Source organism: Anopheles gambiae, chromosome 3 (genome assembly GCF_943734735.2).
Source record: "Anopheles gambiae chromosome 3, idAnoGambNW_F1_1, whole genome shotgun sequence".
Taxonomy (NCBI): domain Eukaryota; kingdom Metazoa; phylum Arthropoda; class Insecta; order Diptera; family Culicidae; genus Anopheles; species Anopheles gambiae.
Window position 1 is genome coordinate 72053298 of NC_064602.1, and position 25804 is coordinate 72079101.

Consider the following 25804-nt stretch of genomic DNA (forward strand, 5'->3'; position numbering starts at 1 on the left):
CTTTTCCCTTGCGTCAAAACGCCTAAATCGCTTCACACGCCGTTTGACCATTTGCGTTGGCCAGCAGTTCGGGGCCGTTGCTATAAAAACAGCAACACCACCATGACACGGGCCGGGCAAAACCCTCTAAGGAGGAAGCGATTTTCAACACCGTGCCCCCCCCCCCCCCCCCTCTCTCTCTAGATGGTGCCGCTGCTATCATTAGAATGAATCGGAACTAAAGCGTTTGAATTGATTTATGACTAGGCACAATATTCCAATTTTCTCACCCATAGAATGGCCAATTTTTTGTGGTCGTTCTGGTGCCTCAGTGCTTGGTGGGGCGCTTTTAGAATCTTTTCGATCCAGGACCATGGGAATATGCAAAAGAAAGGAGCAGTCCAGCTTTAAGAAGCTCAGGACTCCCAAAAGCGAAGGCAGAATTAAAGGAATTCCGTTCCCTACCCGCAAAAAATGGGAAAAAAGGCTTTCTTTCTCTTTCCGAATCGTGGGTACGAAGAAGGAAAAAGCCGCCGAAACAATCCGAAACAAACTCTCAATCACTATTTCCGATAGCAGAGGAAGGATGGCTGGGCGATTACTCAAGCAGCAGCAGCAGCAGCATGAGTCGTGCATTTGTTGTACGCTGCGCGCCTGCCGCCTGCCAATACCTCCGGAAGTCAACAATAATCAACTGACATCAAGCGGAACACTGCAGGCGTGACCGGAAAACCGGCAAATGGCACAAGAATAAATCCCAGAAACGAGCAATCCCCACAACAATAAGCGCGTATAAGGTTGGCAGCAGGGGATGGCGCATTAGAAACCCCAAGGCACTACCCCACTGCTCCCTTCTTACCCCAGTCGTCCCAAGAACTCGTTTGATTAGTTTATGGATTCCTTCGCAGAAGGTGAGCGCGCGCACACACACGTACACCACACACCTCCTTTGGGTTTGGTAGATCCCAGGACGAATCCATTCCAGGACTATGTTTTGGTGTGTTTCATGCCTATTTTGGAGAGAAGGAAGGAGATGGAGATGAATGAACAATTCTTTTGCCAATCTTCCTTCGGCGTCTCCCTCGCCTTCGCCGTTTGTTTTGAGAACGTTTAGGTGAGAGTGAGAGTGTTTGAGGACGGCGCCTCCCCATGCACACACACACTCACACAAAGAGAAACGCTGGGCGTAAACAAAGAAAGTAATATAAAAATTTATGAGCAGGATAAAACCAATCGAATGGAAAACAAACCGACGGCTGGGTTTTCTTTGTTGCAGCAGCAGCAACAGTGGCTCGAAACGGGTGATATTCTCGGCCCAGCTGCTAATTTACAATTCGATTACAACCATTTCGAAGCGAGCAGTAGCAGCAGTGCATTGATCAGCACTTTTACTTTGTTGATGGGGGGAATGATGTAAATGGGAAGCTTCATTTACCATTGCAAAGCATCCTCTCGTTTATAAAAATGCTTTGCTAAGTGTATTTAGTGCAGCTGGTTTAGTAATCCTACGGAAGTACATTATATATTGGTAGCATGATTTAATTTCCTTTACTCCGCTAATTTGGTTTTCATAAACAACGGCATTTGTATAAGATTTGCATTGGTTTTGGCATGATAAAATCATTAAAGGAGTACCCTCATACTCGGTAGTACTTAATAGACAAACATCAAAAAACAACTTTTTTTAATTCATTTTATGCAAGCAGTAATCCAATGAGCTTGAACTATAAATAACTCGATGAGATTTTTGAGCAAAAAAAAAAGATATTTTAATCAGATGACAGAGTTTTTTTGTGCATTATTGGTCCTCAATCAAAAGCTTGGGTGACTTTTCAAACAATTGTGGTTGAAAACTAGCTTAAACTAGGATAAAAGCATTGTTGAAATAAATTTCTGGTTCACATTTTTAGTAAGCTCAGCCAATGTCGAGTTATCAGCGTGTACGGAGAAAAAGCGATTAGAAGAGACCATGTGAAACAAAATTATATATTCAATGTAATTTTTGAAGAAACTGGGCAGGTTTAGTTAGAATGTAGCCAAAATTTTGTAAATTCCTTACATTTTCTACGGTTTGGTGTTATCTAATCCAGACTTCTGGCAACTTTCTATAATATACAGTCAGTGATTAGGATCATTCCATGATAGAATACATTTTTATGATATTTTCTTATTATCTTCTAACGATTCATGATCATTTATAAAATGACTATAGAAACATAGTAAGAAGTCAATTCAAAACAGGGAAAGTACATCAAATGGTCATCAGGACCAAATAATGAGTTCATGACAAATCTCATACTTAGTTACTTATACGGCGCTACAACCGCTTTATGTTCTTCGTCGCGCCTTCGTCTGCCAATCCACCTGCCTCACGAACGCGTCTAAGAGGGTTTCGTTAGATTTGGACAGTGTCCATGTCTCAAAGGAGTATATTAGTTCCGGAACTATATAGGTTCTATAAACTCCCAGCTTCGTCCGTCGCGACAGGTTTTTTGAGGTGAACTAATTACTCAGGCGTTTAGAATGACTATTCTCATACTTTTTTACATACTACTAGCTACTTTCGCTGCACCGATCGAATTCTAGAGCTTGAATTATCGTTTCTACTTGCAGATCGAAGTTTTTTAGTAGCGAACGCACAACCAGAATCATGCCACATTATCTTCTGTTCCGATGGATTCTGCAAAATGACGGGATTTACCAGGGCGGAAGTGATGCAGCGATCAGCCTACACCGACTTCCTGCAGGGCCAAATGACCTCCGTCGGTGTCATGGACTCTATAAAGGAAGCACTAAGAAAAGGCGAAGAAAAACATTTTGAAATTCTTTACTACCGAAAAGATGGTAAGTATTTGTGCTTTTAACAATCATTTCGCAATTTTCCGATTAGCAAGTATATTGCTCGCGACAAACACCGTGACACGAGATTTTTATATATATAGATTGTCGTTGGTGACCTTTGACCCCAGATGAATTCTAGGACGACTTCAACAGTGCGATCACCTATCTGTACGTCACGCCTACGTAAGTTTGGATTAGTTATTGGTAGGGCCGCTGATGTTGCTACCATCAGTTTGGTCTATGCCTCGTTTATATACAATCCCAGGTTCTCTGTCGCCTGCTCGGTAGGCTTCTGCTAAATAGGAGAGCCGCAGACCAATGATGTCTATATCATCAGCGTATGGCAAGATCTGGGTTGACTTATAGAAGATGGTTCCCGTGGTCTCATCCTCGAGTTCAAGATGGCCCTCTCTAGAGCCAAATTAAATAGGAGACAGGCAAGACCGTCCTCCTGACGTAGAACATTGGTGGTAGCAAAAGACTCTGAGAGTTTTCCATCCACCTTCACCTGGCAAATGACGCTTGTCATAGTCATTCTAACTAGCCTTATCACTTCGGCCGGAATTCCAAAAGAGCTATTCCCAAATGGACTAACCCCATGGTCTACAAATCTGATGATACTGACAATACTATACTAAGATACTGTGAGTTACTATTATTAGATGGAAATGATTGGTTGTATGTAAAACTAAATCAAAAGATAGTTAAGCTTGGCTACACGATGGCATAAACTAGGAATCCCTGCAATTTTATGTACTCATTTCTGAATTCCTAAGAAGGCTCAATGATTGTTTTGTAATTTTATATTATTTTGTAGCAAATCAATACCTCAATCCACTGCCCTACTACGAGAAGCAAGAAAGTAAGTAATTATCCCTTGTCAGCTCGGTTGAACCATCATTGCAGCGATTTGCAAGTCAAACCAACCATCGTGCAGTATCGCATCTTCCCATACCACTTCGATAAGGCATTATTAAGTTAACCACAGATACGCATCCATCGTAGCCGTCAAACACAACTAAGCAGAGTACGGTGTAACATCTTACTCTGCGGAAAACTATGCCTCATTATCATGTCCATGTCCTGCACTCCTCCTCACTTACCTTGCACGATCAGCCGGGCGATGGAGCTTACGCGCTTACCGGCCGCATTGAACGCCTCGCACTGGTACCGTCCGCCGTCCGTCGCCCGAACGTCACTGATGAGCAGGTTGCCACCGTCCACGATCCGGATGCGGCCGATCTCCTTGGCCGAGCGCAGATTCTCCTCCAGCACCAGCCGTACGTCGTCCTTCAGCCAGCGGATGCCCGGCTCGGGACTGCCTTTCGGGGCGCCACACTCGAGCAGCGCAGTTTCACCAGCGGCCACTCGCGTATCCTTCGGCTCCACCCGAAAGTCGTCGCGCAGCACTTGGTGGGGAAGAGAAGAGAACACGAAAACACGTAAGAAATTAAACAGACGAGACCTCCTGAAAATCCTGTTATTTGCTGTCATTAGCGGCTATCATTATCATCGAATTGACACCATTTTACAAGGTACTTAGATTTGTCCCGCGTGCGCGCGTTAGGCGAACACCATCAGCGCGAGCGGTGGCGACTCTCTGCTGCAATGGTGCACTGTTAAATGCAGCAATGTAGTTCAGAGGATCGATGGCGCATCCGTGCGCACTTGCAGGTAATTATGAGCTCAGGTGAACGGAACGGGAGCTCAATTATAAAGGTTAGTTGAGATGCAACCGGCAGAATCGTGTTCTCTAATGGTTATGTTGAAACGGCCGTCGATGAACCGTAACGTAAGTCAACCCGCCGTCAGTCAGCCAACATACTAAACGGATCGCAACCTGTTCCGTGTGCACATGTTCACATGCAATCTGCAAGCGTCAAGTGACAGACGCGGGAGGACATGTACAAAACGTAACACACGATGCATTAGCTAGACCCATTTCGCTGTCCTGTGTAATGATGGTGCGGAACGCGCGAAACGGTGCCGGAGTGGAAAGGGGTCGGTCGTCCCGATGTGCGCTCACCGTTCTGGGTGCGATGCATGTCAAGTATGTCATTATCCAGTGTCATTACAAGGGTGGGTTCTCTCTGTCGGCCTTTCTGCACTTCACCGGTTTTGTTAATCAACATTTTGACGGGGCGAAGCCGATGCCGTGTGGACCCTGTTGCCAAAGCCAGTGCCGTACTACATGGAGAACACTTTCCATTGTCTTAAGTGTCGATCGAGCAACGGTGAATTGTTGGGGAAAGGTGAAACAGCGACGCATAATTTATGCAGATTTGTTTTCATTAGCGGTTGAAGCACCGTATACATATCAACACAGCCCGGGGAAACCTGTCGATCAAATAATGCCATCATAGGCAAAGAGAGTACACATCAGAGCGCGCTCTAATTAGACATTGTATTAATATTCATATGTAGATACGCGTTTGTAAATGAAATGACGAAAAAAACAGGGTTGGTTGAAAAACACGAATATACAATTACTGCTCTGCGACGTCATTGTCAGATCAATCGACAATGGAGTGTAGAAATTCATCAAAAATAATTGTGCTAATGAGTTATATGTATAGTATGATGTTATATCTGAGTTAAATTTGGGATTTGGATATTAAAATTGAATTAAAACCAATTGGAATAAAAAAAATCTCTCGAAGACAAAAAATAGTTTTCCCTAAATTTAAATATTAAGAATTGGAATCAGTCATCGAGCTATCAAGCTAAAAATGGGTAAACGTACATCGTTCGTTCATGTACTCAACAAATGCATATCAACATTTTTAGACGACATTCCAAATTTTGCATACAACATCACAATACTAGCACAACAAGAACCAAATGAAGTCACAATTTCAATGCAATTGTAAAATATCACTCCCTCTATCAAATTCTATATCATGATTCTGTCTAGATCATAAGAAGAACGTATACACGATGTGAATGACTTTGTGGTAACTTCTAGTTCTGATATCATCTTATATGATCTTACTCATATTAAGAATACAATTGTTAAACATATTTCTAGCATTATTGTTTGACATAATCTCTTGTTGTCGTTGTTGTCTAGTAATCAAATTGATTCATGAGACTATCTGGTAAAATATTTGTAAAATCATCAGATCTATCCTTCAATATCATTACTATCTATTCGTCAATAACATTATAATAATTTTACTTTAAAAAACATGTTTTTGGCATTCGGTTTCGATATCTCTGAGGATTTAACTCACAATATAAAAAAACAATCACACAGGAAAAAGATACCATTATGAAGAAATCCCTACGTATTTTGCCCCCAATAAACCAAACACAATGCCATTGTTTCACATCCGCGTAATTCAATCTGCATAGACTACAACATCGACCAGAGGTGTATGGTGTATTGCGCGCACTCTCTCACTCTCCTCCTGTCAGAGATTTATATCCACCGATTGGAGCAGACCTACTGCCCGTTGCCGGTTTTCCGAACTGCCACCAGGCCAGGCCAAATCGAATATCATCAATCGTGTGCGACACCTCATGCCTATTTATAAAAGTGACAAAGCATCAATTTCAATGTGACACAACATCACTCCACCTGAAGAGGCTCCTGTGTCTTCTTCCCTGGTTGGCGGCACACAGGAAGCACTAACCATTAGCGAAATGGGATAAACAAAGAAGACTGGCGGTGGAATCTCTTCAACCACAGGGCCGATTGCATGTCGCTCGACATGGGTAAGGGATACTGCGCCGATGCCGGTTAGAGAGAGAGTGTGGTATCATTTAATTTCCTGTGCCTTTCTTCCATTATCATCATTACTCTCGCCTCGAACAAAGATACTGGGTATGGATGAGATGGGCCTGGGAGTAAGTTCAGCTGCTGGGTCGCTGTAGTGGCGATCTGATGGTGGATAGTGTACGTCTCGACTAGAGAGAAAGAGAGTGGGGATGTGGGGCACGGGGCAACATAACGTGTTGGAGCAATCCCCACGGAGATACAAGACAAAGTGGTTTGAACGGAATTGCCATTTGAGGTGCGCTGCCGATGCTGCTGCCTGCCACATGCAAGCGCGCTGTTCCGATCAGGTAGGATTATTGTTGTAATAAATAATTATGCAAATCAGCGCGCATAGATGTTGCGGTGTGTGTGTGTGCACCTTGTGTGACAGCAGTGCGAGACGGAGGTGGAGAAGAGGCGGCAGCCGATGGCGCCATGATACATCTCCTTCCCGTCTAAAACCTATCTGCATATATATTGTAGGCTAGGAAAAAGCTACACATATTCAACGCCGACAACAAGGATAGATTGGATGTGTGCGGCGAGGATAGGAGAAGATGATGATGCAGTCGCGACACCAGTACATTACGACGGGTTCCGGGAGAGATAGATTGATGCATCGTAGGGTCATCCGTAGGACCTTGACAAAAGGGAACGATCGTTCCATTTGTTTTTCGGGACTCGACGTATTTGCTTATCTTCTAAAGTGCTTTGTATCGTAAATTATTGAACACTGTGTCACATGCGGGATAGGTGCGTTTTAGGTGTGACCATGCCCTAACGAACCCAGCACTCTTGAACTCCCGATTTTGGAATTCTAAACCTTAAAAGGGTCAGCCAACATGACGTGTAGAGCCAACGTAACAGGATTTATCTTAATCATATTAGAAGATATTCAAAAATTGAATATAAATCTCTTTAAGAATGAAACTAGTACCTCGATAAGAGCTCACAGTTCTTGTTGAAAGTGTGAAAAAAGAACGATTTCTTTTAAAAATTAATTGAATGCCGATCATAACACCAAGCGTCAGGTACCATGATGCTCTCCAATGACGTCTAAAGAGGTGTTGTTCTAGGTTCAGAAAATCAATTTCCTCTACAAGTCTACTTACATGCAATCTGCAGCGTAGCGTTCCGGCTCTCGGCAATACCGGCGAGGTTTGATGCGACGCACCGATAGACACCGGCATCGTTCTCCTTCTTGCTGTGCAGGGTGCGCAGAAAGAACAGCGAGCCGGTCGGGAGCAGGACATGGTTGGGCGTAAACTTCACCGGCTCACCGTCCTTGTACCAGTGGATGGCCGGATCCGGTTTCCCGTCCGCTTTGCAGTTCAACGTCACGGGTTCATTTTTCGGCACGATCTGGTTGTTGGGATGCTCGACGATCCGTGGTGCACGGTACTGGCCTGTGGGGGAAGAGAGCAGAGAGATAACAGAATCGATCGATTAATATTTCCTTGGAAACGGGAAAACGTAACTTCCCCCTCCCCACATCCAAGATGTTATAATACACGCTTCACGAATTAAACACAGCGCAAAATCCGGATCATTGTCAAATATGCAAATTTTATAACCCAAGTCCTCCCAGCTCCACCTGCAAAGAGGAAAGCTTGCGCCACATTTTCCGGTCGGCAAATGGTTATAATCCGGTAGAACCCTTTCCTCAGCACGGGAGCTCTCTCCCAGGCTTTCCCCAAGGGAGCGATAAAAAACCTTGGAAGACCACCATGGAGGCGCTCAGCAAAATGGCAGCAAGTTGATAAAGTTATAATTTACAAGGGAGGACCTAGTCCTTGTCGTTCGGCCTTTTCGTTGCGCTACTACTGCGTAAAACTAATCCCAAAAGCCTGTGTTGTGTGTGCGAGCGGGTCTGTTTTCAGTGCGACGACTGTGAAACTGTTGATAGCGCCATGTTCTCGTAATGATTTCAAATGGCTCACAAGGCTTAAATACTGGGCCCCCGTCCGTAACACAGAAGAGGAGGTTCTTCTACTGGAAGTTCCAGGCAAGTGACTTCATAATCGACAGGCACAATTCTTAATCCAGCCGTGCAGCTCACTGCTGCTGCTGTAATAACAAGCTCTCATTTCATGATCCCAATATCTTAGACAGCAAACTCAAGTGCAGCAGCAGCAGCGGTAACAACATTAGCACATGAGAGGACAAGCATAGCAAGCATGGGAATAGGAGTAAAGGCAGCTCGGATAAGAAGACGGCCAACCGGAAGGATGATAGGCGAGCGAGCGAACCCCGTTCCGAACGTCTGCAATGGATGGCCCATGCAAATGGACGCCCGTTTAATATACACTCAATTTGACAGCTTCATTTAATCAACGCAAGTCTGGCGAGTGTCATCTTGGTTGCCAACACACCGCCTTCGGGTTCGCGTTGCACTTTCTCAAGTTTCCTTGCAGAAAGACCTTAGCAACTGCAATTCAATGACTCGAGAGAGACCGCCAACAGCACGCCAAACTGGTTCGGGTTTCTCCAATGAGCTTCTGCTGCTGCTTCCTTTTTGTTGCTTTTTGCGGATTAAGGCGCCCACCACCATCACCACCCGACGACATGGCGGTGGCGTGTCTTTTGCAACCTGTCGTCGTAAAGTTTATGCACAATTCTGCCTGCAGCGAAAGTGCACACAGCGGTTGCGACACCACACACACACAAGGTTAAGACGGAAGGGTGATGGCATTGATGATAATAATGTTGAACCTTGCCCAGACAAATATGCACAAGTTGGGAGGGCATTCAAGAAGACTGCGACTGTTGTATGTTTCTGAGCGTGAAATCTGCTGGAGATTATGCTTTTCAAAATATTTGTTTCATTATTTAATTCATTTTATGCGAAAACTGTCTGATCTGTCAGATGAGTGGAATAGACGAGACAGTTTCAATTTGAAACCAAACATACCGTCTGTCGAGGCTTTAAGAATGTTTATACTCATCATTTCAAGTTTGTTTATTTCGTCAACGGATGTCTTTACTGATATGAGCATATAAAAGCCGCAGCAACCACTCGTACGATGGCAAATGTATATTAATACTCAGTATTAAGGGCAACAACCTGAAAAAACAGCACACGCCTATGCTTTGCATACGACCACAGCGACCAAGAAATCTATGAAGAAGAAAAACTCGCAATAATTGAGGGCACACGCAAGTGTGTCTTTTGATCAAAAGACAGTGCAACGGATAGTACCTCGGTCTAAAATAGTGCCACGCATATGCAACCTACACACCAAGTGCACCAACCCCCTCCGTCACCACCCACACACGAGTGCAATTGTCAATGCTTTCACCCCCACAACATGCATGCATATGCGCCAGTTTGACGCCGCTTTGACGCACCAAAACAGAGAATCTACGATACGCACGACGCACTACTACGGCCAAAGATGGCGCTAGCAAAAGGCACTCTAAAAAAAAAAGAGCCGAGAAAAACCGACCCGAGATCGAAGATCAATCAGGTGGACCCGGGCGTATTATCGCCTCGGCAGCGGTTCCTAGCGAGCAGAGGGAAGGTTGCCAATTTCTGCACGTTTTATGCACGCTTTATGTAAAGACACACGAGGCAAAAGAGCGCTTGTGGCAAGCGCAAAACCCGCTTTAATCCCCAACCTTCTGCTCCGCCGTACGTGGGATGGAACCGCCTAAAGCACCGGGGCACCATAATTGCACATTTATTAGCCATTGTCTCTCTCTCAGCGGTGGAAATGTCATTTTGTGTGTGCGTGGTATGAAAATGCACCATAATCGGTCGGAGGGGTTCGCTCCACAGCCTTCAGCCAACATAAGACATATGGTGGAAGAACCATGCCTTAACTGAGACGATGGGTAGGAGGAGCGTTAAGAAATCGGGTCTTTACTACATCCTGCAGGCATCGTTAATATGGGCACACTTGCCTACGAACAAAAAACCTGCACAAAACCTTCAGGCGGAGTTGGCTTGGAAAGGAAGTTCGAGCAACTACCTTCGCCTAGCTTTTGCAGATGTTGTGTAGTTGGATGTGGTACGTGGCTGAGTGTGTTAGCTGCCTCTATTTTTTTGCCGCAATGAATAGTCGGTTACTCCTTCGGAAAGTAGTAAAGATATATGCTAGTCCCAATTAGTCAAACATTAAGAAAGAGGTAGCCTTCAGCGAAACGTTATAACTTGCCGTATTCGTTAGGACGCTATTGATATTTTAGTATTGATAGAATATAAAACAATAATAAAGTAGAATAAAATCAGGTTTACATGGTTGAGAGGCAGGTTATGCTTCAGTAGCAAAGTGTGAAGAATATTTTGCTGTATCTTTATTTCGTTGTACCTCAATGTATTTCTCTTTTATGTGTTATTCCTTATTATCGAATACTGAAGTAGAAAAGCGTATAACAGTAGCTATTTTTAATTACATTTTTCTACGTTTTGTATGTTTTCGTTTTTTCCACGCTCCTTTCACAATTTGTTGTATACAGAACTATGTCTTCATACTTTCAGATCTTCATATCATAACATGTTGGTAAATTATTCAAGAAGGACCCACAGTTATATCATTCTCAAACGATACGACGCGAATGTGATGACATCCTCCAATGAATTTCCCTTTCCAGAATGCCCATAAACTTCGGAGCAAAAATCTTGTTTCACGAAAAAGTGCTACATTACGTCGTGCTCGAATGCTACAACTCCGTTGCCACTCCATTATAAACATGATCAAAAATGCTTTATTTTTTGTGCCGTTTTCAATTTCCCATACCCGTGCGACGATGAATGGCATTATGAACCAGAGCCAGAGCAGCACCAAACGAACTTGATGAAGACATTTTTGACAGCTTCATCCTTTACATACACCGGGAGTACGCAAAGGGGTCCGTGCAACAAGAACAGCAGCGTGTTGTTGGTCCAGTTTGGAGTTCGCAGTCTGTTTTGATTTTTCACCACCACCGCCATCACACCTCAGACACACACTACTCTCCTTGCCGGAACGCACTAACAAAGTGAGAAAATCGGGGAAATCATGCCTGGCACGCCGTTCACTTTTGCGATGAGTAAATATTTTCCTTTCCACAAGCTGTTCAAACTGTCGACTGCTGACTACGTTCTTTTCCTTCGTGCCGGTTCTCCTTCCCTGGCGTGCAGCAGCAACAGTCGTTCAGCTTTTCCACTCGACATAATAGTTCAAAATTCCTCAGGCAGTATGCAGCTTGGATGGAGTTAACCCCACACGGGGTGTGTTATGGAGTAGCGAAATGGAGGAATGCGCTACATCACACCGAAAAGCGGAAAGCGACTCTCTCTCGCATCCATAAATAAATCAACGCCAATCATCATGCAAAAAACAAGCAAAAGTGGCCCGCACAATGCTCGTGGTGCCACCGCCGTGTACTCTATTTTTTTAACACACTCAGCCAGATGATGTGATGATCGCACTGATGGTGACCATTCATCATCCAGTTAAGTAGGAAATTATGGTGAGTGGAGTAACAAGACAGGCAGCAGCAGCAGCAGCAGCCGGTGCGCGCAGTAGCATTTGTCAAACTGTGGCGTTCTCCCACGATATGGTTATTGGGTGATATAATGTTTTCCTTCAATTTAAACGGCTGCCCGGCACAACATTCAAACCAAATTTAATTAAAATCGTTATCAACACAGAGCGCACACCTAATCATCAACAACAGTGCCGTCGGCTGCAACGGACAACTTCGTAAAACGTCTTTGAGTACGTGTGAGCGACGACGACGACGACGTGTTTCGTGTCATCCGGCAGATATTCCACCAGCATGACACATTCCAGAGGCGCCACTGTGTGGTCCGAATATAAACTACGCCACAGAAATTCCACTACACCCGTGCGCTTCCCTTACTCTGGATGCCGTTGTGCCTTCTTCATCTCCCTCCATCGCAAGAACTAACAGAGTCTTCTTCTGGGCAATGTGTTGTTTTGCATCCGAAAATTTATGAGCTGTACAGTGAGAGATGTTAGCCCGCGCCGAAAAACGATGGACGACGATGCATGTGAACTCCCCATACGATACCTTAGTGCAGAGTTATCTCCCCCAGCAGATCGGTCTTGGAGATTGTATCCCCAGTGACGGCAAAGCCTCTCCAAAATCTGTATCATTCGCACGAGGATCTAAACCATGATAGAAACTCCACCGTACATTCGATTCCCAGACTGCTCTTTCTCTGTGGTCGCGAGCTTGTGCTGGGATACCCCTTTTGCACTTTTATTGCATCTCGTATCCACCAGATACACAGAGCACACAGAACAGGAAACCGTCCAACTGCCGCCACCATCATCAACCAGAGCAGTTTTTGTCTACCAAAGAGGAATTAGGCGGCGGCGACTCTTTTTTTTGCGCTGCGGGGCATTACACTAGTTTTTATTGAGAAATTTTATTGATATAGTTTTTAATGGCGGTGCCTTTGACAAATTTAACGACCCAGCTAACACACTCCCCGCCGTCCCTTCCCGTGCTCTTGGGTTAAGAACAAAAACCGGGGCCTTAAAGCGTATCATCATCACCAGTTCCGCCGACGCGACCTGATTCACTCCCCAATTTAGAGCTACGTGGCGCGTTCGGTTGTGCTCGAAAATATCATGGAACACACTCGAGAGTTGGTCATTGTTTATGGCGATAAAGTTGTGATGAAGCGGCTGGATATGTGCGCCGTTATATGCACGTTTTAGTGCAACCTTACGGTGTTTGCGACATGACAGGAAGATGGGTCAAATAAAGTAGAAACTTTGGAGCATCCATGATCCTAGGTTCCAGTCAGGACAGACTGACCATGCAAAGAGAACTCCAAACTATACCAAGTCAACTATAAAGTTCGACTAGGTTTTATGCAGATATGATGAAGTGACAAACGTCCAATGAAATATGTTTAGCTCATGAAGCTCATGAACTTCTGACCGACATCTGACATTAAGTTTCTGAAGTGAATGAATCATTATAAATACATATCCTAAATTAATCGGGGGTGGGAGTGAACCGTACATAACAAATTATACTTTCCACTGTGCTTAGCTGCTACAAAATGAGCTACAAAACTGATGGATAATGGGGAGTACCAATTAGTACTTACAGTTCAACACCGGCGACCCCCGAAGTGACGCTAAACTATTGCACTCGCCCAGAGATGCTCTGTCGGGTCAACTGACTGCCGGGGTTAATCACTCATCTCTCTTGCACAGCGAAAACGACGACGACAACAACGGTGGGTTAAGTGTACCAACACACACACACACACGCATACCACACCTAGAGTGTGTGAGGGACAGAAATTGTGGTCAACGATCCGTGTCATACGTCTTCCTTCGCGAACGCGCTTCGCGCGCGCTCACATTCAATGCTCATCATCATCAACATCAACACCCCGGACAACAACACGTGACTTCTTTGACTCTTCGTGACTCGGCTCTTTGCCAAACGGTACAGAGCACAACACGTGGAGCAACACACACCACTCCAGTCGAACATTTAGTGCAGCGTAAAGTGGCACAGTGACAGGCAGATGGAGCGAAGGGAAGGGGTTTCAGTTCAATCGTTGAAAAATTACCTCAAAACCACTCCGAGAGCACAGATGAAGCTGAAAAATAGTGCACCAAAGAATGGGGAGATGGGAGCGCTATGTGGTCACTGTTCAGAGTTCAGGGCAAAGGTAACCAACATCACCGAGTCGAGTGACACGCTGTCGGGTCCATTGCTCGTACACCAAGGGAGATGCAGACTGGATGTGGAAACCACCGGGAGACCGGGTATATAATGAGCTTGCAAGCTGTCAACGTGTACAAGTTTTTCCATTTTTCTTGTCGTGGTTTGAACACTGGGGAGAGATTGGTGGAGTATTTCTTCTTTCTCACTGTATGAGATAAGCATAAAAGTGGGAACTACAGTGAGATAATTCTACTGTTAAGTGCTCTGCCGGGGATTTATTTTTCAAATCACACTTTCAACAACTTTCTATACAACATTTTGGCATCAGAAAGTTCAAATGAAATTCTTGTGGAGCATCCAAAACACAACAACTTGAAATCAAACTTCACGGATCAAAGGTTATCTCAACGGGTTAAAGCTCAATTTAATGAGCTGCTCTCCACTCCCAAAAACAATGTGCCACCAAGCACGATAATAAAACAGGAAAGTGTCCCGATAATCTTCAAAGCAGGTAAAAACACCCACACCCACCCAAAATAAGCGTCAATGTATATCGCCTCTCCAAAAAAAAGCCTCACCGTGAGGATTACGCCCGGACGTACTAACTACAGCGACAAAAGCAACGCAACGCAAACATAACCCAATTTAACCAGCCATCAATAATGGGGGTTTATGGCCTATGCTAATTCTCCGCCAAAACCACTTTTAGCAGATGGTTTAGGATGGCTTTTGAAAGGGATGATGATGACGCCCACTTTGGCGTCACATAAACAGTCCACCAGCATCAAACCCTCCCCGGCGGCTGACTGCATAACGTTAAGAGTTTGGTAATGGTTTCGAAAATTTGGAACTAATTTGGGTACAAACTACGGACCCTAGAAACGGGGGCGGGCTTGGACGATGCTTTTGGGGGGGAAATCGATTGCATTCATTAATTCTCTAAGCTCCACACAAAAATTCCTATTCCCCCCAGGGAAGTCACCAAATTCCAAGCGGCCCTAAATTCCTACACCGCGAACGCAGGAGCGAACGGTTTTAAACGTAAAACAACGGAAACAGGAGCACGGTTTTCCAGCCGGGCAGAGGACAAATAAATGCTTTTCCTCGCCATCTCCCGTGCTAAACAGGAAAAAAAACTGAAGGGAAATGATGCGGATGTACACTAAATTGCCTTCGCGAGGTAAGCCATTTTATACCACACAACAACTGGCTGCTCATCCCGAAACAAACACACACACACATGTGTTAGGAGGAAAGCCTCAAAACCAAGCCAAGAGGGAATGAATGCAAGGACACGACTGTTGGCACGACTGCTTCACCGCAAAAAAGCAAACACAGTGTGTCGATATGGCTCGGTGAAAATTGTCGGCTCGGGGCTGTTGTTCCTTTTCCTCACCCACACGGCAAAAGCTCACGCTGATCCTTCCATTAGCCCGGTCGCGTTGTTCCGGTCTGCCCTCGGTAAAAATGGGAGCGCCACACACCTCCTGCTGTCCTTACACTCCTACACCTTTCCTCGTGCGTGAATGAGGCTCCCATTTTAAGGCTTTAATTAATTTCAGACACGCCAACCCCATTTCGGTGTTGCGTATCATTTCATATTCATAGAATATTTAGAGTGTGATTTCCACGAACGCAAGCCCGCCTCGACGACGCACAGCATAGCATAACGAGAGCGCGCTACGTTTGGTTAGGCTTTTTTATGCTGGTGGTTCTCGCCCACGCTCGCGTTCGCCCTTAATTGCCTAATGCTTTTTTACGCAAATTGGTTAACCGAGGAGCGTCCGTCGTCCGCGCTTCCGCCCAGGCTGTTGGACGACTGCCTCTTTTTTCCCGCCCCATTAGACAGTTGATTCCCTAAACGATCCTGACCTATTTTGGGACAAGAATGTGCTTATAAACCTTTTTAGCTTTGTGGTTCGACGGGTGGTAAAAACAAACTTGCGTTTAAGGACTGTGGAACAGTTTCAAGGCTGTTATTGGCCCAAAATTGAGGACCTAGTTGTTGATCAGTCAATATTTCAAGCTGTCAAGCTATTTAGACTGTCCTATTGTAGATTACTATCCCTGCTAGTAGAATATAATGAAGCAGGTTAGAGATGTAGATGAATTATAACATTTTCAACATTTCATCCAAATGGAACAGCCGAGTGATATATACAATATGTTCTATTGATTGTGGGTTGCACCAATAGCTTAAAAATTAGATATAAGGCCCCATTTCCCTTTTAAGATCGTAGACTGAACTTTCAGCCTAGCAGCTATTTGCATTGTAAAGCAGTTTTCGAGCAGCTATCAAAGTTGATATAAAATACAGGTAGACTTATCCCATAGTGTATGTATTTAAAAGGCTGATTTTTATCGCTTCTCCTACTGAATGAAGATTTTAGTGTGTATTCTGAATGAAGAAGTGTTTTGTGTATTCGTCAAGGTACCAGAAAGACCGTTTGAGCAATTTTTACACCCATTCAACAAACTTCACACCAAAAAAGACGTTCAATTTTTTCATAAGCCTGTTTTTAGACCACCTGGACTCTAGATTCCACCAACTGATCTCTACAATGCACCTTGTTATAAATGAAAACACGACCTTGTTTGGAGTTTTTGAGCAGGTTTTCGAATCTAATTCTAGCTTTGAGGCTAGTTTTGTTTGCGGTAGTTTTGTTATAATTGCAGGCTAGTTTTGTGTGTGGTTTTAACTGTAAAACCCATATAAAAACGCTGTCTAGTATCGTTAAAGACCACATAATACGATTTAAGATACATTTATAGAACCTCTGAAAACTACACTGTTTGAATCATTTGTCCAGGTTCAGGGGCAACGTCAACTGCAGTAGGTAGTATTTCCAAGACGAGAACCTCATATTTCACGCTTTCAAACGTCACAGGATATTTGTATAGAATTGATTGTGACAACTACATCCATTATTTAATTAAATAACAAATTTAATGAACTTAATTCATAAAAGAGATTGACGAAAATGGAGTGAAATGAACGTGGGTAGGATAATATATACCAAATCATCGGAGGGATAAATATATTTGCTGAGTTATATAGATTATTTTCGCAGTACTTTCTCATCGCAAGGTTATTTTTACTTTCACATACTTGATTGCAATGCAAATAACCACGTAAAATCACTTACATGTTTTTGAGACACCATCAACAATATCCCACTTTCTTCACGAAATAATGTTATTTTTCGTTTTTCTGATAGGTACATTTGAGTCAATCGTCCAAAATACTACATTATTCCTCGAAAATAACACTAAATTTGATTACACATTGACCGGGCTGTCCCGTGTAGGGTTCATCATAATCAGCAAACCAGACATGAGGACTAAGTAGTGAACCCCCGGATTGTGCCAGCAAACAAACACAGCTGGTAATATAGCAACAAATTCCTCCCGTTGCGTTAAACTTTGCATGAAAGTGTCCAATTTCATGGCCGCAGCACAAATAGTAACAACAACATGCATGATGATGATACTCATGATCCACGCCTAAAACATTGATCATACGGCGGCTCCAACACTTCTGCCACACAGAAATCCCATCCCGGCGAGAGGCTCTTAACTCACCAAAACTGACCCGTAGCAAACACACCAACCACCCGCTGATAAGCCGACACACCACGCAGGAAGGTACTGCTGGGGGAGAGGGGGGGGGGGGGGGTGCCCGCTTTTTATGCGTTTTTTATTACAATTCCAAATACAGAGAGTGATGGGCTTTTTTGTGTTGAATACACATGAGAAGAAAATAATTTTCCCCCATCCAGTCAAACGCTTTGCGGGATGATCGTGTTGTTTGAGTGGGCCGCCGCTCAGAAGGGTCAACGGAATTTCAACGCCAGTTTGTATACACATTCCACACACCATGCGCGGCAAGGTGATACGTACATCGGCGGTAAAGTGAAGATACAGACGTTAAAACAACTGGTTGCAGAAAATATGCAGGCCAGGAAAAATGGTGGTGCTGCTGCTGCTAGTGGATTACCGCCGGACTTCTGGAGGCGTTCCAGACATCCTTCCCGTCGTCGTGGACGTCGTCGTTTCGATTTCGCACACTCCACACTGTCTCCAGGCGTACGAACGCGATACCACCGGAGCGGTAAGTTGTACACGACCGAATTTAAGTGCAACTATGTCTAGGCTGGTCTTCGCGAACCTTCGCAGACCACACGGTTTTGCGTTAGTTCACCCTGTGGGGAGCGCTCTGTACGGCACGCGAAGTCGCCAAAGTATTCGGACACCCGGTGCCAAAAGCGAAGTTGCAAGTTATAATTTAGATCAACTACTCGATACGGTTGGACACATCGAGAATGCGGGTTTGTGCGGTTCTTCGTGGCATAGAAGTTTGTACAACAAAGTATATACGCCGAGAGTCTTTTCAACGGCACATGAAGGGAGAGTTCAACTAAAGCTGGTTTGGGATGAAAGGTTCCTGGACGGTAACGGTCCATCAATTTGTTCGAGGCTTGTGAACTATCGGACATTCAGTTCGACGACTGCCTATTGAAATCTCAGAAGAATTTGGTTTGAGGGTATAGTTAAGATAATAAGCACGGTGGCCTCTTAAAATGACGGTTAACTTTCAAGCTATCGTAGAACTTAGGCCATATTATGTTATTCTTGTATCAATTTCACAACTTAACACTTCTTGGAGATTTCTGAAGAATAAAGCAGTTTTCAGAACTTCTTAACCCATTTTGACTGTTACAGAGTTCATAAAAGGATTGGATTAGCAACAGCTGTTCTTTATAACACAAAACATGCTGGCCTCAGGGCGTACATGTGTTGCCGAGGTCTGAAACCTGTCCACAAACCATCCGCTCGCTTGCTGGCTGTTTCAGCAGCCTTCTTTTCCTATGATGCCATCTCCGGATCTCTCAACTACTGCTACTGCTGGTGCGGCTAAACAGCTGAAGGGAAACATACTGTTTCAATAAATCAGCATCAATGGCTAGTAGCAAATCGTGGCCGTACGTGGGCATCACACGCACCAGCAGGGGTTCGCATGTTTTCGCTGTTGTTTTGCGTCTGTATTACCCATGGCCTCATCGGTACCTGTATCCTAACTCCAAAGCCCCAACAATTCCAACTCTACCTCTCTCTCTCTCCTCGCAACCAAGCTATACAAAGGCAACGAGGTACCCCTCTTTTTGCGCTCCAGACACACACACACACCACAGCTTCACGCTAATTTCAACACACGACATGCAAAAATTTGCCTCGCGAACTTTAACGCGCCCGCCGGGGGAGACTCCCGACACGACGGCGGCGTCGTCCAACTTATCCAAGCTGCGACAATGACAAGAAGTAACACAAGTTTCGGTGCGTTTAGGATAAGCCGCCACTCGCTTTGCCGCCTACATCATGCTCCCTGTTTTTCCAAGTATCAATTTCTTTCGCTTCCCCCCGCGTCTAATAACCAAAGTGTCCTAAAAAAATCCTGAGAAACAGTAGTTGGGATAGACGGGTTTTGTTTTTTGGTTCCCAAGGAGAGAAAAAAACAACTGGAGAATTGGTGTATGTTATGCGTCAGATTTTAAAGGTGACTGCGAAAACGTGTTTTGATTGCTTGCTGGCAGCAACTCACATCAGCGGAGCCTTAACGTACACTCAAAGTCTTTGAAGAGTGGCTTAGTGGTAGGTATGGTGGCGAGCACTGGTGACAGGAGAAACCTGTGTGTGTAGTATTTTTGTATCACACTAAAGTTGTTACGGTCATATCAATCGTCAAATCTGTCAGGAAAGTAGTATACGCTTGTATCCGAGACGTCTACTTTTTTTTGTAGCCAAATCGTGGAACGGCATTGTGCTTTTGCAACGCGGCGCGTTGATTTGTTGACACAACATAAATAAGACGACATTTTATTGATGTCCGAGCAACCGTTTGGAAATAAAACTGTCATCGATTACAGATACTAAAGCAGGATTACGTACGCAGTCTAATTTAAAGCCATTTGCATTAGTAAAAAAAATATTTCATGTTTGTTATTAATAGCTTTATGAAGTATTCAACGTGAAAGATGTGTCTACTACGACGATGCCTAAAAAAATCGATGAACTTCCTCGAATTCTATGAAAGTCTGCCCAAAAACTTCTTCCAACCTCCAAACATTATGAAGTGATTCATCTGAAATCCTAACTTCCAGCTCAATCAACAACTTCGACAGGTCCAAACGAACACCCATCGCGGAAACGGAATGCAATAAAATGTAAATAATCAAAAACAGCCAAACAAACTAATGTTCACCTATCATCTTCCCATACAAACAAACACACCTGTTTGCAAAGAGAGAATAAAAAAGCGTACAACAGACATTAAAAACTCATTCCAGAGTTCGCTAGCGAAGGAAAACAGCAACATGCTGAACACTGCCGCTGCTGCTGCCCCAAACAAATCATCATTAATAATCCCATTAGCAAACAACCGAACTGAAAATTGCAGCGTTCAGCCGAAAACAACCAGGTCTTGGTCTTATTTGAATGATTTGAAGCTATTTTTTAACATGTACACAAGCACACACACACACTCACCCCAGGACCCAGGGTCGATGCGGGACCAACAATTTCAGCTTTTTCTCACACCCCCTTCGGCCCTTCAGCTGTTGTCTCCCGCGAGTGGGTTCTACATTTCATCGAAGTAGTGTTGTTCTGCTGCTAACAATCTTGCATCAAACATTCTTGCCTTCTTGTCTAGCCAAAAGAGCACGTGCAACTTCTTCTTGCAGCACTCACACGACAGAAAAGTATCTTCCACCACGTTCGTGTGCCTGTTGACATCACCCCGAAGAAACTCAGCAAACACAACTGAAAACGCCAAAACAAATGCTAAATTTAAGCGGCCAGATCATCCATCTTTCCCGGGATGTCTCACTTTGCGCTGTACACGATTCATCACCCCGAAAATGTGGACCACGGGCGGATTGTGCCGCCGACCCGTGCCGCCCCGTGAGCGGGTTAAACATACGCGAAAGACGCGACCCAGCGATCCGTGACGAAAACCGGCTCCAAAGGCATCTTCTCAAGCCGAAGCCCCACTCCTCCCAGCTTGTCGGAGCACACTTGAAGAAAACTTGACGTTTCGGGGCCGGGAGTTTGGGGCTCTCCCGAGTTAGTGAGCCCAGAACCCGCGCGCGCGGTCTCTTCAAAAGCGTGCTGACACGTTGAGCCGCCAGCGCGGGGGGAAGATTTGAACGGAGTAGTGGTCCAAGGGTTAGAGAAAAAATGGAAACAGGATTGACTTGGGTTTGTCGTCATGGTCGCGGCATTACGCGGGTACGGGAAGTTTCAGCCGAATTCAGTTCTGCTTTTCGTCATGAGTCGACGGCAAACACACCTTTTTCTGCTAGGGAGCTATGAAATCAGGACAGTTCATTTGAATTATTTATTTGCACTGACGTACAATTAAAATAATTTATTGGAGGTGAAACTTCTTTTCAGGTCGCTAGGTATCTCAAAATAATACTGCGAAATTGTTGAATAATAACTGCCATCATGGTGTTACAAGAATGTTTTACGCTCTAACCTCTAACATTGGCTTAAAACGTTTACTCTTCAGACATTGAACTACAATAGGGTTTGTTGATTCTTTCAATATTGTTGTTCTATAAAACACCATTTGATAATAAAACATTGTTCTATAACTAAACATCAATTACTAACACAATGTTAGAATAGCAAAACAATATATGACAAGGTTACATTTGCAACACCAAAATTAATAAATTCATCTCAATAATGACTTCACTATGAGCTAAATTATATTCACCAAGGAACCAACATTAAGCCATAACCTCCGTAAAGCAAACCTCTTTTGAGCTAGTCCACACATTCTTACGTCGATCACAAATGGGAGGAATTTCTTACCTGAAACGAAAGGAAAAAAGCATAAAAATCAATTAGCACACTTAATTATATTCTGCACGGTTCTGTTCTCGCTGCGATTTAAAAGATGAGATTTGATAAGCGGGCGCAAAGCAGCAACACAAGGTGTTGGAGAGAAAACGCAGCAAAAAGCATACGGCGGTAAGGAAGAGATAGCAACCGAAAACCACTCAAAATCTGCTCCACTGTAAGCAGATCTTTCCGAACGACGCCGACTCCAACCGCAAAAGGATTATCATAATTTCATTAATTCGCAAAAAAGAAGATAGCCATCGAACAGCGACCCCGAAGAACAACTGGACAATGTTTCCATTTCCCCCGTGCCGTTCCGTTCCGAGAAGGAAAAAACACTATGAACCCGTAAAAAAAGCAGCACCATCTTCGAGAGGCCAAGCTCCAGCAACAGCGCACACTTGACTGCGTGGACAACATAATCTCTGTGATCCAGTTTCTTGATTTTATTTTTCCACCTCATGACCACTTTTGGACAATGTCCACCAGGCTCTAGAAGAGGGAAGATTTGTGAAGCAAGAAATCGTGTGTCCGTAACTCGTGTAACATTTCGATCCTTGTGTTGTGTGCGTGTGTTAAGCCTTTGCTTGCAGCAGCCCCATCGAAAACAAACCGAAGGCAAGGGAAAGAAAAGTCACACGCAGCGCCAAACAGCGGATGATCTGGCTATCAAGTTTAGTTTAGTCGGTGTGTGCGTGTGTATGTTGGAGTGCTTTTTTTTGAGCATGGAGAACTTGTTTTTGCTTGATAGGAGTGATTGGTACAAATTAAGGATTATGGCAATGATGGGGTCGTTAGCGGAAGCCTTACACATAATCCCCTAACCAGTTGCTCTACGTACACCTCTCGCCCCGATTCCTCTCCAAGTGGAACTAGATCCTGCTGAAATATTGATGACAATATCTTGAGCTTACAGGCTCCTCACACATTCGTTAGTTTACAGTTTACACACTAAGACACAAAGAAAGGTGAAGTGGAGAGACAACATGTCAATAAGTCATAAATTTGAAACAGACGACCAAAAGAACCCTCAGTCTGACTAGTCAACAAAGGCTCGTGGTTCTGCGGTGGAAAACTTCGCATGTCATTAGGTGAAGATATGAGTGTCCGCAGCGAGTAGGAACAAGTTTGAGAGAGCTTCAAAAGTGTGTCCATTTTGCTTGTGTGGCTTAAAAATGACAAACAAGCATGCTCCAGATTTTGATTGTCCATGGTGTCCCCCACACTCATCAATATTCCATGGGAATAGAGTATAAGCAAGTCACGTTTCCAGGATCCGAAATGGGGTAATAAAGACATTGCCAGATTTCTAAAATTAAGCACTTTACTAGGAAACACATAGAAAAAAAACACATAGAAAGAGAGTTAACACATCATCATCATTGCACAGATAGAACGAGAACCATAGCTGCCCTGAAATAACGATTGCTGGATAAACAAACAACAGACCGAGGAGGCCTCTTAATATTCAACCCATCATTCCATTGCAATTACGTGTTACGAGCACTACGACCGTGTGTAAGCGGAGAAGCATCATAGAATCGTTTTAAAATATCGCATCAGGAAGAATAGAACCCAAACCCGGGAGGAGGATGGTGAAAATTAAATTGTGAAAATATGAGCGACGGTCGGAAAAATTGTAATCTAAAATGCAAATCATCATTAAGGAGAGGGGATGGATCTTGCGCACCAACACAACACCGGAACCATTTGTTTGAACAACACCTAGGCGTACAAACTCGAAGGGATGTTCCCCGATTCCCAGTTTGAGAGGGAGTGAGGTGCACGCAAAGGGATTTGTATAATCGTTACTACTCGCCTCACCACTTTTTCGGGACTTTGCTGGAATGTTTCAACTCCGCCGTCTTCGGTTACAGCTGATTTAAGTAAGTGGTCGGGGATCGACAGTTGGTGGAGCACTGATAGGCTTTTAAAGTTCCAAAACTCGCATTTTCCATTCCAGGGCCGTTTTGTTGTCGAGTTGTGTAGCCTACTGTAGCAAAACGCGCGGTATACAGAGTAACCCCTTTTTAGTAACGCGGCTGGTGGACTTTCGAACACAACGGCTCACGAGGAACTTCAGTTTTATAGCACCCATACGCCCTCTTCCATCTAGTTGTTCACTTAATTCCAGCGCTGTGTGCGCTTTGTGAGGGTGTGTATTTGCGTTTCGTGCATTTAAAATTAAAATTAAACACACAAATACACTACTCCACCTCTCCCTCATCCGACTAAAACTCAGAATGAAAAGCTGCTGCTGCTAGCAGCAATTCTCCCCTTTTTAAACTTTGCCATATCGTCTCGTTTTGCACGCGTTTGTATGCCGCCCTTTTGGGTCTGCTATCAATTTTCCGTCAAATGCCTCAACCTCATGAAGGGTCGCACACCACCATTGTTTTGTCGGTGCGCCCGAATCGACCAAACACAGGAGCCCGGGAGCGCCTTTAATAGCAGCGCTCTCGTTGTTACTGTTTGGAGCGGCTCCCGTTTAATCTAACTGCGGAATCTAACTTCCGACACCACAAAATTGACACCGCTTGTAGCAGTAGACTGCTGCTCCGGGGCAGAGAAGAACAGCCGCCAAACGCTGAAGTAACAATCCCCGATCGATACACACAGTCGTATAAAAGTGTGAACAAGCTAAGGAATATACAATGACAAAGTGTTCTCCCCCTAAAAGAATATTAGATTAATATATATATTTCGCTCGAAACTGTGGCAGGGTGGTGGTCTCGCCTCGGGAATACGCTTTCCAAATGGTTTCAGAGATATCTCTGCTCCCCTATAGCTATTTCGGCAAAAGATTGCCAAAGCCCGATAAGACACTTGCGACAGAGCGATATCACACACTGCAGCAGCACCATCAGTCGATATGGCTGGGGATAACTTCCGGTCTTGGTGTTACTGCTGCGAGCTTAATTTCAAACGGATGTCCACATATTAAGACTGAAGCAACCATAAGCGCCCTGGAAGAGTCCAAAGTTAAAGCAGATATTAAATTCCCTTAGTGTCAACTCCACCACAGCAAAGAGCACAGTCACCCAGGGGGTTCTTTTCCTAGGTCCACTGGGCGTCCGCCGGGGCAGAGGTTTTTCTCCTTCTCCAAAATCAAGCCACATACACACATATCATGATGACGATGTCAAGTCAAGTGTGTTCACGATCCGACTGCGACTGTGACCATCGGCGTGTGTGTTTATCTTTCCATCGGATTTAATAATGAAATAAAATGAGATGTTTCCTATTGCGACTGGGACGAGCGATTGCGTGCCTCGGGAGTGGTGGCGACAAACGATGAAGGAAAGCCATTAATTGGAGAAGGCCGCACACAGCACGGGAAGATGAAGGAACAGGAATTGTTTCTTTAAACGCCACGCATCGTTCCTTCATGGCTGAGCCTCGTATCGCTTTACCAAAACTGGAAGCGTCTAGAATTGATTCCTGTAAATGACTGCATCATAAGGAGGAGCAGCGACGGAAAGGGTAGTGTGTGCGCAGAGCCGGAAAAAATCCAAAATCATGAGCCCATTTGATTTTATGTCGCCACCCAACTCAGAGGGAAGAGAGCTAACACTTCCGGGTTCACTCTTTTGAGGTGTAGCCCGATAGTAACGATAAGATGCTGCTTGAAAAGCAGAATCACGGTATGTTCAAGACTTAAGGCATAATTCTGAT

The 25804-nt window shown here is 44.4% G+C and overlaps 1 protein-coding gene across 5 annotated transcripts in view; it reads right to left on the bottom strand.

The window, feature by feature from the left end:
• Positions 1 to 25804, bottom strand: part of LOC1270986 (roundabout homolog 2) — a 117914-nt gene that overhangs the window by 13029 nt on the left and 79081 nt on the right. For all 5 annotated transcript variants that reach the window (XM_061662651.1, XM_061662652.1, XM_061662650.1 and 2 more), the window contains exons 5-6: positions 7693 to 7986; positions 3924 to 4229 (exon numbers count right to left, since the gene is read on the bottom strand). In XM_061662651.1, the coding sequence (XP_061518635.1) occupies positions 3924 to 4229; positions 7693 to 7986 (600 nt within the window). The remainder of the gene's footprint in view (positions 1 to 3923; positions 4230 to 7692; positions 7987 to 25804) is intronic.